The 18156-nt window shown below is 40.9% G+C and overlaps 1 protein-coding gene across 2 annotated transcripts in view; it reads left to right on the top strand.

The window, feature by feature from the left end:
* Positions 1–18156, top strand: part of ror1 (receptor tyrosine kinase-like orphan receptor 1) — a 124277-nt gene that overhangs the window by 69811 nt on the left and 36310 nt on the right. The window contains exon 2 of one of the 2 annotated variants that reach the window (XM_028588208.1): positions 12254–12316. The exons of the other annotated variant lie outside the window; for it this stretch is intronic. Coding sequence (XP_028444009.1) covers positions 12254–12316 — 63 coding nt within the window. The remainder of the gene's footprint in view (positions 1–12253; positions 12317–18156) is intronic. 2 annotated transcript variants of the gene reach the window in all.

Raw genomic sequence — 18156 nt, 5'->3', positions numbered from 1 at the left:
GATAGCGCCTAATGCAGCGAAACTTACTGTGGTGCAAGTGTAAACAACTTCCCGCTTTGCATTTGTAGTGCTAAAAATCTAAAATGATTGATCCCAAACGGAAAAGAAAAACACAGAATCCGTTGAATTATCTTTTTTGCTTTACACAATCTTTTATTTAATTTTTTTTTGACCGTACTTATGGGCATATAATGTCCCATGAACATTGTTGTGATATTCCTGGGTCACTAAGCTCCTCTTGTGTTGACTCACATGCATACATGTGTTGTGTGTTGAAATTGAAACTGAAGTGACTTTGCAGTCTGTAAAAAAGGAGTAACAAGCAAAAACAGTCTCGGGTTCAAAGGTCTGGCACATTGATGAGAAGTCAAGAGCAATAACATATGAAGGTAAATTGCACACTGCGAGATCCTGCACTCAGAGGGATCCAACAGATTTCATCTCTGCAACCTGGACGATTCTGAACAGGAAATGAGGTAATACAATAGAGATCTTTGTGCCTGTAGTAGCCCTTTAACACTTCTTTCTTCTCTGCGCCACCATCTGCCTATCCTCCTTTCCATCGTCTGGGGTGGAGGTGGATCAGTTATGAAGAGTGTGTGTTTGACAGAACGGGGTTTATGGGAGGTGAGGTGAGACTCTGTTTGGAGAAGCAAGCTGGGATGCTTTACAAGGTGTGCTTAGTCAGCCCCCGCACCAGTCGCCTGGTGAAATGAGATGGAAATTACAACAAGCTTTGGAACTGTGATCGTCTTTGTGGCAGATTTTGTGTCTCTCTCTGGCACTCTTATTCTCTCTCTTTTCTTTATTTTGCCCACATTAATACAATCCAGGCTTTCTAAGTCCCTCAGTCATCTCCACGCCTTTTACTTTTTTGAAGTTTAATCAACAAAGATGATTTTGGGTGGAAGTGTTTTCATAATCATCACACAGTTGCAGCCAATGGAAAACTAATGTCAAATAACAGTGAGATCAGGAATGATGTTCCACCCAGCATGGTTATTTGTTTTCCACTGTGTCTGCGAGGCCTCATGCATCATAAATTATCATCATAATAAATTGTGCTTGGTGCAAATTACAAATGATGACTTTAAATATGGGAAAACAAACTTTAACTTTACTAAAACAACATTATTTGCAGTGGGGGTTTTAGTAGAAAACCGCAAAATGGATTTTTGTATTTCGTTTCTAATAAATCCTGAACATTTTAAATACAATGTATACACTTGTATGCCTTATAGACTGTTGGGCAAGTTAAAACAAGTGCTCCCCACATATCTTATGGGGGTGCTGCTGCTATTTTCTCCTTCAGATTGGTATTCAGCTAGCCGGGTGTCTTTTTCCAAGCTTGGTTTTCCATCATTCATCCCTCCGTCTTCTCTTCGCTTTGTGTCCTTAACCCGTTTTTTCTTCACACATTATTTTTCTCCTCCTCACACACTGATGGTTCTCAACATACAGTTTAAACATCTTCTAATCTGTTTCCATTCAGTGAGTTTCCCACAACGTCAAGTTTACCTTTTATCATCTCCACGGTTTTCATTTCTTACATCTGCCTGACATTTCACCCTTTTTTGGTTCTTTTGTTCTGCTTTTACATATTGTTGCCCTCTTTTCCCCCAAACTGACGCAGATCCAGTGCAGGTGTCTTGTCCCCCCCCCCCCCAAATCACTTAAATCCTCCCTCGCATGTGTAAAAAGCAGTGTTATTTTTCCATTTTTCACTACTTATTTAGGTTTAATTTACTATTTTCATGTCAAATTAAATGTGTGCATATTTTCCTGCAAGCTCAAACCTCCCCAAATTGTCTGCCCTTTCAACCTCATACCTGTGTGTACAGGCCTCTTGGACACCGTTTGAGAGAGTTTTCTCCTGTGCAGGACATGCCATAAGTCAGGAGAGGTGTCGTATCTTGCCAGAGAAGGCAAATATGGTCATTTCTCTGCAAAAGAACTGTTAGTTTGACGCTGGTTTAGTTAGCATATAACTCAACATTTATTTTGTTGTTACTTGTCAATAGTGTGTGTTAGGTGACTTAGGTTTACTTATTTTATATTTAAGTACTTTAAAACGTTAATATATTGTTAAATTTAAATAATTTTCAATTAAGAAAAAACTCCATAAAAGAGCTTTTCTTTGATGTCATTTTTCAGTTTTTCAAGAATTGGTTTAGGAATCGGAATCGTTTTTTAAAAGTACCGGTTCGGCATCAGAATCGTAAAAGTCAAAACAATACCCAACCCTAGTTCTTTATGTTCTTTTAATGAGTGCATTTTATATTTTGAGTAAATGCCATTAACTTACATACATTTAGCGACCATTGTTTGGATATTTTGAATTAACTACATGTCTCAGCACATTTTGAAATGTATGTGAAGTTTTTTGTGCTATGGAATGTGAAAATGCTCTAGTCCAATGCCCTGGCTATAGATACGTTTTTCTACAGTAGCAGAAAGTGTTTTGGATGCAGACATTGTGGGTTTGTCTCTGGATTTCTTTCAGCTCTCTCTTTGGGGACACAAAGCTCTCACTTCTCCCTTCCCACCACTCATCTCTCTCCCATCCTGTCTTTTTCTCTCTTCCATCCTCCTGTCTTCCTCATTAGCCGGCTACCTTTTCCTCTAAACAAGTGGAGGAATGCTGGTGATTATTTTCTTAACCTGGGATGAGGAACCGTTCCCAAAGAGCATTGGTGTGATTGACAGTAAAGCGAGCTGGAAAGGCTAAGAGGTTCTCTGTTTGCCTCTTGCTGTTGGCAGCCCAGACTTGGTCTCCAATATAGAGCTGGAAAACCAAAGATTAAGAATAACACAGGACGTTTTTATTGGAATGAATTTTTCTTGCGCACATGGCATTTCTTTCTCGCTTTCATCTCTCAGCGTCTTAGTCTCTACAGTATATCTCGCTGTCTTTTATTTCTCCCACTACTTGTTCTCTCTATTTCAATGTCTCCGTCTTTCCCAGTCTAACTTTCTCTGTGGCCTGGAGTCAGATTTCTTGTGGCGGAGTCTATCCTACAGCGTTATTCACAGAGAGCTGACTAAGAGTCATGAGTTGATGGAGACACGATGGCTTACACACAGTTTCCCAGAAGCATCCCGAAATTATTTAGCACGGTTTATCTGTGCAGTCTGAAGCCAGCAATCACTGGCCCCTGTTACACATCAGGTCAATCAGTTCAATAAGCAAACCACAGTGGTCATATAAATGTTCATATAAGTCTCCTGTAGAGCTTAAAAAAAAGACTTTGACAGATTGTTTATTGATATGATTCATGATAAGCTTATCTTAATTGTGTTTGGAAATACCAACAGAGGAATACACAGATGTGTATTGAATTGCAGTATGATGGAAGACAGACCAGCAGCATTCTGGCTAATCATTCTTTCCAAATACATAATCACTGGCTTGATGTGTCATTTAAATTAAACATCCTTAGCTTGACATGGTCACACTCGGTGTTTCATTAATAGTGTCTGGCCCAAATACTCTCATTGATTTAAGCTGGCCTGCCAACACTTTTCAGTCATTAGGTCCTGCAGACAAGGCAAGGTTCAGCCTGGCGAGTGAGGAAATACCAACAGAAGTGAAGAATGGTTTTGGAATGGCGCCCAGCTCAACTGTAGTCACATGATGTCTAAATCCAAGTTAGGTTTGAAATCCAGCAGCATTATCCTGGCATTCCCAGATTCCATCTGCTGGGGCCTCTCCTTTTGAATTTGTCATCCTCAAGGAATCCGGGAATGTCGGCAGTGAGCTTATGGAGTATGTACGTGTCCCTGACTGCACCTGAGCACACACACACACACACACACACACACACACACACACACACAAAGCGCAGGCATGTAACATGGCATGTGTCTTATTCACACTGTTGGCACACATGATCCACTATTTACAGAAAAGTCACGTACAAAACCCAAGCGAGATGACTATATTAATGTCCCCACACACAGACAGACAACCAGCCAGACAGACAGACAGACAGACAGCCTGACTGACTTTGGCAATAGGTCTTAAATCTTACATTCCATACCTGACCCCCGTGACACACAGAGACCTCAACACAGACATAATGTTAACCTGCACCATATTTACATCATTAAATGCTATGTCTCATTCTCCACAATACACTGATCCTCTGCAGTAAAGTGACACACTAACATGCAGGTGTGATGACCCTATTCACATTCCGCAGACAGATGAACAGACAGACGGCAACCTGTGGAGATTACGTCAAGGTCTCAGGGCTCAGTCTATCTGCTTGGAAGCGATCAGGTTTTCCAGAAAGCTGAGCGCTTGCACACTCACACATACACACACTCATACTGGACCTGTCAGGTGAAAACAGATGAGCTGCACACAGTAGGTGGTAACATGCTTGTGCACATTCCTCACTTGTCTGCTTACATCGCTGGTAACAGGAGTCGAGGGGAGCCTCACCCAAAATGGGTTAACCAGGCCTTGCATCAGTGTGGTTTCCATTGCAGAGCCTCACAGGGACAGCAGGGGCTTGTGCATCAGCCTGGTTAACCTATGAGGCCACAAGTAGTTCTAAAGGGCCTGGCAGGGCTTCTGCAGAGCCATCAGCACAGCATGAAGTTACTCCACGAGCACAGTTTCTGTCATGACAAAACAGACAAATGTGCAAGATGGACTGTAGCTTAATATAAACTGAGATACATTACACAAAACAAGCCTTCCCCTGGAATGGAGATGTGTGAAATTGCCTTCACTGTACATAAATCCCCCCCAAAAAAACTTAGACTGAAGTTCAATCCCAAGCTCCAGCCCTCTGCGTCAAGTTTACATTATCTGTGTTTGCGAGGTTTTCCTTGGAACTAAGACATTCAAGTAATCTGGAGGACTAACAAATTTAATTTGCCCGTGGGTAGAAATGTGTGAGTGGACCTGACCAGTAAGAAGACTAGCAGTTATCGAGTTGTCAGCTAAATCTAGTTTATATGGCTGACATCAATATCACAATTATTTGGAATATTTTCCAGATTATTCTGATTTCTATGTAAATCTAGGTATGGCAAATGTATCTACATTCACCACATAAAATGAGTAAACTAAAGTTAAGTTCAATTAATTGTGTCTCAATATTATGCTTTCTATCAAACAAAACTTATGTAAAACAAGAGTTCCAGCAATTCATTTTGATGATTACTTTAATTACAATTTGCTTGGCATCATTACTTCAAACAAACTTATCAAAAAACACACCCAAAACAATCACTTTCTCCTTACAACTTATGCCGAGCCCTAGTGTCACTTAATTGAGATCCTGAGGTATAAAGGTTACATTTTAGTGTGACCTACGCTACCTAATTTGGCCTTGTGAGGGAGAGAATTTACTACTGTATAGGGTTACAGTGCACATAGTGGGAGCCCCCTCCCCTCGGTTTCTGGTACAGAGTGGTGGTGGAGACTGGTAGATGACATTAAACTGCTGGTTTATATTAAAACTACAACAAGAACATCCCCATTGAGAGGTCCGAGTCCGCTGCAGACCAGCATCCTAGGAGGTCGTAAGGATTCAGTGTATTTCTTAAGGATGTCACTGTGCTGTCCAATCAGCCAAAATCACCCACCATGGACTGAGGAATGCTGGGTAGTGACAGTTGTCCGTGTGAGTCTGACGCTATGAGATAATTTTCAGCGAAGTGACAAGCTGCTGTTTAAAGGAATCTGCTTTGCACTTGTTGGTCTGCGTCAGCTTTATTCTTGGTGTGCTCAAGTTTCCTCAAAAGTAGTTCAGCAGCGAATTAAAAAACCTCTGAAGTGGTTGGAAGTTCAGATTTAATGTTCGATACATTTTTACAAAGCTAAGACTGAACAGTGTCTCCAGAAAGGACGTGTATGTCAACTTGATCAAGCTCCATTTAAAAAGGAAAAAGATTTAAAAAACAGGCACATTTTACCCACAAAGCCGAAGTTCCCTCCAACCTTTACTGAAAATTTTGCAGCCAAGCCAAGCTATAATTTGGCTATAATATAATGTAGTATACATCGCATAAAATGTCCTCCCAGCTTAGTTCTGTGTGATTTTTGGAGGGGAAGCAATACTTTTTTTTTAACTGTGCTTTTTCTTGTCAGAGCAAATGTCTGTTGCAACTTGAGGTCTTTCTTTTTGTTATTGTCTATTGTTCTAACCAAAAAAAAATGCAGCCTCCTGTCATCTATCCTGCTCACATCTCTCTCCCCCACTCAGCCCTCCTGTCTATCTCTCACTCTCTCTCACCCCATTTTGTGGTCTTATAAGGTTACAGAGCAGAACTTTCTGAGGCTGTGTGTGTGTGTGTGTGTGTGTGTGTGTGTGTGTGTGTGTGTGTGTGTGTGTGTGTGTGTGTGTGTGTGTGTGTGTGTGTGTGTGTGTGTGTGTGTGTGTGTGTGTGTGTGTGTGTGTGTGTGTGGTTCCTGTGTTCTTTGGTCCATGATGTCCTCAGGTCACCGAATTGGCCCTGCTTTTCTTCCTCTATATGCTCCAGTTGAGCCTGGGAGAAAAACACCTGCACACCTACACACGCAGGTGCAGCTATACAGCAAATACACACACGCACATGCACAGGTGGTACAAATCGTCTGTGTCTGAAATTACTCCCTATTTACTATATTGTGCACTCTATTTACTGTCTGAAATCTCAATTTACTTCTCACCATTGAGTATTCTATTTAGTGTCTATTATATAGGGTGTAGTGAATGAGTGAACAAGGGAGTGGTTTTAGACACAGCTGTCATGAGCCTTTTTCTAGCTCTACTGTCTTGTCCCCTCCGTCTGGATAATTTTAGGCTATTTCAATGATGGTGGTAGTTTTAGCATTATTTGTATTTCTGATAAAAACGTTGTACTTACCAAGTTAGGAACACATCCATAGCGCTAAAAATATGTCAGAGTTAGAAACACTCTGAAGAAAAGAAGAAACACATTTATTCAGAAACACAAGAAACCCAAGAATTCAGACAATCAGACATTTTTTAAATAGTTGAAAGAGTAGGCAAACAGTAAAGTTATTTCTTAAAGTGTTAACAGCATAGTCCAATGTTATCAGATCGTGTAGAAATGGCCAAAACTACAAATATAAGCCACAAGTTGTACTTAACTAGAATTTCAGTCACAGGAATTACCATCTACCTACTTATTTTCTGTTTCCTCCTTCCCTGTGGCTGACCATCACTTTCCTTGACTCTGTGATGCCCATGTATGATCATGGTAACAATTACTGTATTTACATCTGATACAATAAATAAACTCTCCAGCCAACACAAACCTGCACCCTGCCTGGTTGGACAGAAGCCCACTTCTTAAAAAAGCAGATTTTTACGAGTGCCTTCACTCTGGGTTTATTATCAAGTCTCTTTTTTTCTCTTGCTGCCTATTTTTTGCTTTCTCACATTTTCCAAGTCTTCTTCCCTCCATTTATCTCTAAGTCCTGTACTTTCTTTTGCAGTCTTCCCTCCCTTTTCTTCACTCCTGCGCTCTTTTTTTCTCTTTTCCTCTTGGCATGAAATAATCTTTATGATCTCAAATCAATTTTTGTTGTTGTTGCTAAAACTGTAACTTTCTGCCTGTTTTCCAATCTTGAGCCTAATTGTGCTCATGATTCATTAAGGCAGCTTGAGCCCTACATGGTGCTTGATCTAGTTCTGGATGCATGCAACAGTGGGACATCACTTTTCATACATTATCTCACTCTTCTCATTGTCTGTATGCTTTGTTGGGTATACAAAATTAAGTAGATGTTCACATGAATACTTTAACTACTTCCTTTTGGTAAGCATGCAGAAGGGAAGTGAGATGAGACAGTAGGGAAAATCAAAGTAGGATTTGGAGGATACTTTTTTCCTAGGTTAAAAAAAAGATAGACAGACAGAGAGACACACAAGAAGAGAATTAGAAACTCGCTGGATGGAAAGAGAGATCTGATGAAGACATATTGGAGAAGGAAATGGTTATCATTCCTGAATTTTCCACATCTACACATGTGTATCTTTCACCTCTTAAAAAGAGAAATATCTAATGTATATAGTTATAGGTATAATAGCTATAATGTAAAAATGGCGGTTTTGCTGTTCTTCCAGATAACCCCTGAGTTAGCTCAGTTTTCCGGCTAATAGGGATGGAAGAGGACCTTGGGAGAGGCCCTAATAACAGAGCGGGAGAGCTCATACATCAGTCTCACTCACCACACCAACCACCCTGGCTCCAAACACAGCCCGCCAGACCATATAACAGCATATTAGTTGCTATGCATAACTGCTCAAATTGAACATTTCTGATTTGGTTCAGCTTTACCCTTTGAGGCTCCCTCTTTCTCACTTTCTCCTTTACTTTACATCAGGCATCTCACTCATTCCCATTCCCATGAGTTTGAAGCTCTGCACTAATTCCCATATGCTGCTGTCACAGTAAAGTCACACCAAATTCTCAGAGCTTTACACTGTAGGGGGGAAGCACATGTCCCTGTGTGATTTTTATCATCATAAGCCAAATACAGCTGGATGAGGATCAGAAGCTGCTTTCATGGAACTTTCTGTGTGGAGATCTGTCTGGGCTTCTCAACGCCACCTTCGTGTTAACCATTTACTGTAAATGTTGCCACTGGGATGGCAATTAAGTGGCACTTGGTTGCAAGTGAAAGAAGAGTTTCCAAAACTTTCATTTTTATGAAATATGCCTTACCAGCCAAGAGGGGGAAGTGATACTATGATACAGATTGTTGAATATCTAGAACATCCATCCAGCATATCACAACTGACATGCTATGGAAAAATGTGCACAACTGTATGATCAAGGTGACATTGCATTGAAAATTACTGTAAAATCTGGGTTTTTAACAGTTGAGATGATGGTCTTTTAATAAAAACCAATGGGCAGAGATGGTATTGGAGCACTAATAGTTTTGGGAAGCTGACTTGTGGCTGCTAAAATTAAAGTTATGTGAAATGATCGACAAGCAACAAAAAGGTAGCTTGACTCTTGCCTGGAGAGACGGCCCGAAACAGACAGAAGGAAGTGATGGCGGTGATGTCATCAGCCAACAGTTGCAGTTACAAAAAAGAGGGACACATTCACGGAATTAACACAGAAACATAGTTAAAGTATTTGTAGTTATTTTAAATCTGTTGTTGTCATGATAAGTCCCTTGTGTTGAAAAACACACAAAAATTGCCAGAATAACTTTTAGTGACTGCAAACTTGCATACCTACATTAATTTAATGTGAACGTATTGTTTTATTATTTATGCATAAAGTGGGCGTCTGCATTTGTATTTGCCAACAAGTCATTGAACCTAAATGACAAAATAAGTTGGGTGTCATTGCCATCTAAATTGACCCATATCAGCATTGTTTTCTGATCTCACGTTCTGTGATCATACCCAACAACACAATAGGCGGTTTTGTCAGTTCCCTTTTAAAATAACCCATATTACCATTACAAAAAACATTCATTAATTATTTTCTGATCTGCCACCTCAATAGCTAAGGTTTGGTAAGTTTAGGCATCTAAAACTGCTTGGGTAAGGTCAGGGAAGGTTGTGGTCATGGTTAAAAGAGACCAACGTTGACTGTTGATTGGAAAAAAGGTGCTAACCTCTGTCTCAAGTCAAAGTCAGACTCTTGTCAGATACTTTGTGCAAGTATCCTTGAACTAAACCAATGATCCTTTTCAGTCATTCGTACAGGCAGAAAAGCATACCTTTATATAATACACACATCCAGTTAACATATGGGAGAACATCAGAATCTGGATCATGATCCAACCAGGGGGCCAGAATCACAACTGCAAGAACCATTGATCTAAAACTGAAACAGGCGCTGTGAAGGTGCTTATTTTTAGGCTATCATTAACAAATGGGCCTAACACAATTGCTTCCCTCTGTTACTGAGGAACATTAAAAAGCTAATCTCAAAATTACTCCCATCATCCCAGATATTCCAGATGATTGTCTCAATGAAAGAGAACTAACAGATGTGACCTAAATAGAGGAGGGATGCAGTGGAAGAGAGAGAAATAGAATAAAAATTAAGCAATAAACTCTTGTCTAGTTGGCAAAATGTCAATAAAAATCAAATGCTGCTGTTTGTTCCTGAAAATAGCACAAGTCTTCTCAAAATGATGCAGCTGTGCCTACTCCATATTGTTTTTATAAGCTCTCTCAATGTACACCTTTCCCTCTTTCCCTTTCCCGTATTCCCGTGTCCAGCCCCTCTATTGAACTCTCACCTGGCTACACTTGGCTAGCTTTGTGTTAGTGAAGCCAGTGAGCTGCAACGGCCCCTCTCCTCTGTCCTTTGTAAACCACAGAGCTCTGTGTTTCTTAACCTATTAACCCAGAACACAGAGAGAATTTAGGCTCACCTTGGAGCCAAGACTCGCTATAATACACCATGTCATCTTTGGAGCCTCCAGGAACGAGTCATTTTGGGTCCCATAACGCAACTCAGAAGTATATGAAAGCAAAGGATGAACATTTTCTCAAGAGGGGATAACAACCTAGTTTGCAGAGATAATTCGTTATCAGTTTAATAATAACACAATGAGCACACACCTATCTGTACTGTATATAAAAAACACTATGAAGAAAAGAAGAAACAAATTCAGAAACACAAAAATTCAATCAGACAGGTTTTAAACAGATGAAAGAGAAGGCAAACAGTATTTCTCAAAGTGTCAACAGTATAGTCCAATGTTATCAGTGCTCTGATACCCTCCAGTGTTGCTAAAAATCTGTAACAATCTTGACCCTAACTCATAAAGCTGCTTGCCTGTTGTTGTGAGCCTGTTGCCAAGCCTCCAGACTCCCTCGCTAACAGGTGCCGAGGCCCAAAGAGCTGCTCATTAACACAGCTCATTTCACAAGCACCACCACACAATCATTACCATCCTGACACAGCACTTGTGAAAAAACACATTATCACCCAATTAGCATGACCCCGTGTCAGGCGCCTGGTCCTGTTTGATTGCAGACTTTCTCCCCGACCTTCACCCTGCACGCCACACACGTAACAATAATGTTTTTAAGTTGTAAATGAATGAATAAACTCTTTTATTAATTTGTTTCTAAATGTGTTGCTGAAACATACAATATGTAAGTATAATACTGTGTGTGCAGCGCAGGTTAATGCACATGCTTGGCTTGGGTTTCTGCATGTGTTTAAGCCATTTGCTTTTTCATCATGTTAAACTATCCCAGCCTGCACCAAGCTACACACATACACACACTGGGTCAGCCTGAGAAGCAGAACTCATCGTCATGTTTCAACAGTTTCATGTCCCATCCGTCAGTCCTGCATGTTTAAGTCCTGCAGGCTTTTTCATTTGTTAGGACTCACCTTGTGACCTGTGGCAGCGCTCACTGAAGCTCATTTTCTCCTTTCTCTCTCTCTCGGTAATGAAAAGCAGAGAGTTGCTCTGTCGTCAGCTGGTAATAAAGCAGCATTAGGGCCACATGGCTCGCTGACGGGCTCCCTGTTGTACATTCAAACCTTTGATCTACACCAGCAAATGTACAATGCTATCACCAGATTTAAGATGGGAAAACTCTTAAAGCAGTGCTTGTGTTTGCTGTTTTGTACACTGAGAAGTGGCTGCAGCACTGTGATTGTTTAGCATTAGCTACCACACAGACTTCTACCTCGTTTTATGACTTTGTGTGACTTAAATTAAAGAGTATAGTGCTGAGCCTTTCTGCCGTCGTAAATTTAGGGGCATCCCATTCACACAGAAGGTCCAGTCGAGGGCAGTTTGTCTGAGTGTCTAAGTTTGTGACTTAAGTCAAGCTCGCGTGTGTTTAGCATTTTGGGGCATTTTCGGCCTTCATTTTTGACAGGACAGCTGAATACATGAAAGGGGAGAGAAAGGGGGAATGACATGCAGCAAAGGGCCGCAGGTCGGAGTCGAACCCCGGGCCCGCTGCGTCGAGGAGGTTGTGCCAATCACTTTTTTTTTACATTTCTTTACTTTCCTACTAAGCGCCCCTGGCTGACTTTTGATTCTTTGAGTAGTGGTAGGCGGTGGCAGCGTGTTTTTTGTAGGTTAAATTCACAATAAATGGCATCCTGTCACATGTCCAGTTTTTGAGTCTGTATTTGTGATAGGGGGTTGAAGCTCACAGCTTTAGCTCCATATTTATTCTAATTGCAGGGTTCATGATCCATCTAGTGAAATAGGAGTAGAAGGTGATAGAGCCCTACAGCCAGAAACATGCTAATAGTCTTCTCCATTTCCTCTTGTTTACAGGGTCTGAGTTTCCCCAAGACCCCAGTGTGATAGCTACCACTTCATGGAACACCTCTAGTGATGGTAAAGACACACATAAAAAACACACATACAAAGCAGGGCTCCATTTCAACACATCCTTAACTAACTTCTTTCCAGAAAAATTGTTATAGCTGTGAACACATCTGTTACAAGCAATACATATGTTCACAGTGCAATTAACCCATGGTGTGTCGAACTGTAACCCCACATGTGCTGTCTGAAATTACATTCAGTGATGTGTTTAAAATTACACTTTGAGTGGTCACCTTCAGCAACCCAGACAACACCAACTGTCCCAGCATAGGCCACTGTAGAGGAATATTGATGGAAAAAATTACACATTGATGTACTCAACATGTGGGAATACAGCCACAGGTGCATTGTATTTCCCTAATTTCCACTGACCTACTTGTAGTTCTGTCTTTAGCAAAAGCTACCAGTGGATCGTCAAAATGTGCTGATGCTTTCAATACATCTTCTTACACTTTGCTCCATATATTCATCTTTCAGCCTGACTTCAATAGTCCCCCCCTCCCCTTATTTCGTCAACTTTGGCCAGGCATCCCCTTGCCATTTGGGGGGAAATAAAGAAAGTATGAAGTGTGTTCATGTGAAGTAGAAACCCAGAGTTGTTTGCAGATGTGTTACAGGAGTAGACCACAGGACAGATGTTGTAGCAGAGCTGTAGTCGCAGAATTTTACTTTTTTAGACAGATAGGGCACACTTCTCGTTTTATATTTCGGGTAAAAATTCCCTTAATTTCCCGGAATGCCTTCTGAAAGAGCCCACACAACTTGCATTGTACCAATCCATACTCATAGATAAGAAGATGCGACACAAACAGCACTGATCACATACTTGCCTGCATACCTTTAAAATGTGTATCCATTGGAGGGCAAATCAGGGTTGAATCCCTACTGACTGACACCAGGACTAGTCTGATAATCAGACTGTATTGGCACTTGATTCAGGCTGACATTGTCTTCATGTTAGCTGATTTTTGTTGTTTGTAACTTTTTATTTGTATCAACTGTGCGTCTGTGTACAAGTGTGGATTAAGTAGTTGTTATTCCTGTAAATCTACCTACAACATTTAGTGCAGCTGCATCAAAGTCATCCATTGATCATTGTCATTTTTGTGGGCACTTTTTTTCAGTCACCGTTTTTAATGGATGTAGTTAAGTGGCGAGCTAGCTATGAAGGAAGATGACATCTCATTCTTAATCGCACATTCAAAGCTTTGATTGGTCGACTGTTTCTCCTGGTAAGGGAAACAGCCATCTGAGCTCACCAGACCTCGACACTTGATACGGTTACTTACTATAAGAATTGCAGCAGAAAAAGCAGCAGTACCGATAATCTCTTATCAGTGCTTCTTTATAACTTTCTGTTGCTCTTGTCATTTGTTGTTTGCTGCTGACCTTACTTGACATCCTGATAAAATGCCCTAACCACTGAAGTGAAAATAATTATAAAATAGGGTGACCAAACGTCCTCTTTTTCCCGGACATGTCCACTTTTTACCTACTGTCCGGGGGGTCCGGGGGGGTTTTATAAATTCATTAAAATGTCCGGTTTTCACTGTTTTTCATGGGACCATTAAGCGTGTACTTAAATTAGTGTTGACTAACTGACCGAAGAGCCGGTTAATTAACCCGACTCGTGTCACTGACCCGGGAGAATCGAGTGCCATACGTCAATGAACCGACTCACTCCTGTTTTTTTCTTTTACTTCATTCGTGCCGTTGGCATTATATATATGTCAATGGTTGGCCGTTGTGTAGCTGGTATTCTTCTGCTACTGTGTGTGTTGTAATCTAGCTCATTAGCGCCTCCGCTGGACTGGAGCGGTGGTGGTAGAATCAATCAAATTCACATACAAATGCACGTCATGTTATCTTAGTAGTTATGTTAAGTTAAATGTTTGTTACGTGATAGGTAGGCTGTCACCAGGAGACTGTGCACCAGACTACTGAACAAGACCGTAACCGTGCCTAATGCATGAGTCATGTAATCAAACGGGTGTCTAGGTTCTCGGCAAGTTTGAGTTATCAACCGATAGCAGAAGCCTTTATGTCTCGTGCATTTTAGAATTGTGTTCATGGAAATTCATATGCTACATTACCAAGGGGAAAGTATTAGGCCTATATCACATACAAATACACGTAATGCTATCTTGATAGATATGTAAAGTTAAACGCGATCACCGTGTGCAAAGCTGGCACATATGTTTCAGTGTCTTTATTATTTATCTTATTACATTGAAAAGGTATTAAGAGATATTTTGTTGAAGCTGGATTTTCTAACACAGAATAGGTCATATTTAGAACATTATTTCATATTATTTATTTATTTTAAAAGAGAGCTATTATTTTGTTACATGTTGTTACAGATTTTATTTTATTGCAGAAGTTATTTTTGCACAATTGAGGCATAATAAAGCATGTTCATTAACCTCTGAGAATCACCACTGTCTGGATTTGTCTCGAGGCCAGGCCGAGTGTCCTCTTTTCTGTAAATCAAAATATGGTTACCCTATTATAAAATGAATATCTGAGGATGCACACAACCGATACTTTGAAGGAACACAGGATGCATAGGGTAGCCATCATGCACACATTAATGCACTGTCAAAATAATATATCAGCACTCTTAATCTGTCTCACCAAACTAAACTCTTTGCACTCACAGAGTATCCTGCACTGGACTTTTCTGCTCCAGATCTCCAGGAATTTCACGGTCAAACAATTGTTTCTACATTTGACATGCTTTGACAAGAAAACAAACATCAACAAATCAGATTTAACATGCAATCCACCTGGTCCACATAGACTTGTTCAGCCTAGTCCTCAAGTCTCCTGGAGCTGCCCAGGTTTAGTTCAACAGATCCTGACGGAGGAAGCATTTAAAACTCCTGTCCTCCTGTCAGCACTGCAGGAAGAACTGAGTCAGAACCGTAACAATTTTGTATTTTTTTTCCTTACACGGTTGCCCAGAGTTATCAGTCAAATCTCGATCCCTCTCCTCAGTTTGCCCCTGGCTTGGAGAGCCGACATCCGCCTATTCCCCCACAAAGATACCCTGACATGGAAGATCCTCAACATGAGACTTTATTGAACTTGACCTTTATTTTTGCTCTCTCAATTTGTCTGGTTTGTTTAATTCATCCCTTGCAAAGCCGACTCTCCCACAACATCCGCCGCGCAGCATATTCTGTATAGACAAAAAACAGACATTGTTAAACACACATTGGCCAATCAAGGGTGTTTAAAAAAGTCCTAAATACAATAAGGAGTAGTTAAACAAATCATAGAGACAGCTTTATTTTCCACAACAACATGAAATATAAAAACCTTCAAAACCTGTGTGTGTGTGTGTGTGTGTGTGTGTGTGTGTGTGTGTGTGTGTGTGTGTGTGTGTGTGTGTGTGTGTGTGTGTGTGTGTGTGTGTGTGTGTGTGTGTGTGTGTGTGTGTGTGTGTGTGTGTGTGTGTGCGCGCGCCCATGTGTTCATAGTACTGTATTTGTGTTTGTGTGTGTCAGTTTGAGCTCGGACACATGACTAACATCTGTTTCTTATCTGATGGATAGATGGTGATTGCACCACTTGTTTTGTCTGCAGGCAGGGACTGGTTTTGATTGACCAAGCAGACAGCATTCAAGTAGCGTGGCTCTATCAGTATGCATCAGTAGCAGGAAGTTATCATGCTGAAAGAGACTCATTATTGGGCTGAAATCAGGGGTGATGATAGTTTACTGAACTCATTTTCCCTGGGGCTTTCTTTTCATTCTTGCTTTCTTTTTCTTTGTTTCATTTTATCCGTTTTGCTTCCTTCACATCCTTTCCTCTCTCCCTCTTTCTCTGTTGGAGACTTGGAGAGTGACCCAACTTTAATGAAACTCACCTTTAGCCATAGCTGGCAATGCTACAGTCCCAACTCCTCAGTGTATCTACTATGTTTAGTTACTGTAGCTGTGCAGCCACTCAGGTTTCTGTGCCTGTGTCTTGCTGAGAGCAGCCTGCCTAGCACAGCTTTACTCTCGTGCGTGTATGCTATTGAATATAGACATGTATTCGCATATAGAAATACAATGTTGCGGGTGAGATGAGAAGGTATTGTGTAACTTGTCTAGTTTGGAACATGTATAGTTTGTGTGTGTTGCGGTTGTGTGGGTGTGCGCGTGTTTACGTTTGTGTGCCTGCGTGTGAGTGTTTGATTGTACAAAACCACTGCGAGCAAATGCACCCTGATGACAGGGCACCATTTAGTCGCCGGCCACATTAAAGGGACAGTCCGCAGCAATGGTTTGAGTTTCACAGTACTCCTGGTGCCAAATACCACAACACTCACCACGAGACAATTACATACAGGGCGGCTTTGTTACACAGACGTTGGCAGGACATCTTTCTCCTCTTCACCTCTCTTCTCATCAGTTCCTCTTGTCATCTCCTCTTGTCTCTCTTTCCTTTCTCCTGCTCCCCGCTGCTTTATTCAGTGAGTTATTATAACAGCTAATGAAGTGTGCAGGCACACAGCTCCAAAAACCATTTTCTTTTCCATCAACTCAACTAATGAGACAGTGATAAAGTGACTCAGTTTGTCTGACCCCCCCCTCCTGCCTTTGGCAAAACAGTCATGCCTTTTAAGAGCAGACCTGTTCTCATTTAATTTATGTAAGTACTTTTGTTTTTAGATATTATAGTCAGACTCAACAGGCACATTAAGTCGGTAAAGTGTTGCTTCAGTATGTAGGCGAGATTCGGTCCACTACACTCCTAACAGTGTACAGGCACAGATTCCCAGCACACCCCGCATGACTCTGTGTTGATAGTTGGGAAGTCAAGTCAAAATGAAAACACACGCCCACACACAGATGTAAGCATGCACTGACACACACACACACACCCTCATTAAAACATGTATCACCAACAGTAGCAATGACCTTGGGTTCTACCAGTGTGTGTATTTGCACACCTCTGTGATTGGTGTTAGCATTGCATGTTGTATGTGTGTAAGTGTGGTTATGAGAGGTGATGACCTGTGACTATAGGGAGTGTTGCAACATTAACATTAAATACACCCGGAGCCGACCTACAATACGTCCAAGTTTGGGTGTTTTCAAATATGCTTTTATACTGTATATGTACTGCATTTATATAGGGCCTTTATTTAAAGCACTTTACAATTTGCCTCACACACACGCACACACACACAGACACACACACACCACACACGCGACACGCGCGTGTGCACACACACACACACACACACACACACACACACACACACACACACACACACACACACACACACACCTGACCATCGGGAGCAATTTGGGGTTCAGTCTCATGTCCAACAACACTCGCTTTATACCTGCAGGCAGAGCTGAGCTGATCTGGTTTGTTATTAAATCAGAATCCGTTTTACTGCCAAGTAGGTTTTCACATTCAAGGAATTTGCCTTGGTATTTAGTGCATAACAACAAACATAGTAAGAGAAAAGAAAGGAAAAAATCAACTAGTACAAAACTCAAGAATAGATAGAAAAAAGGTTTTCCCCTTTCACACGTTGCACATTTTTACCTGATGTAAAAGTTTCATTTTGCTAATCATATCATGTCTACCATCTCGGTACTTATACGGTTGCCTAATGAAATTTAAAGTGATTACAAATGGTAACATAATCAGACTCGACATATTCTATGTAAACTCATACACATTATTTTATTTGTGCTTTTGCATTCCCTTCTGTCCCAGCATGCTTCTAATTTATATTCTTATCAGTTTGTCCTACCCATTACACCACCTATTACATCTTATTATCAGATTGTGCTTTGATAATCTATTTATTGTTAAAGCAAACAGAGGACACAGGAGTCTGT

This window comes from Perca flavescens, chromosome 9 (assembly GCF_004354835.1).
Source record: "Perca flavescens isolate YP-PL-M2 chromosome 9, PFLA_1.0, whole genome shotgun sequence".
Lineage (NCBI taxonomy): Eukaryota > Metazoa > Chordata > Actinopteri > Perciformes > Percidae > Perca > Perca flavescens.
Note: the sequence above shows the minus strand (reverse complement) of the source record. Positions and strands in the feature narration are given on the sequence as shown.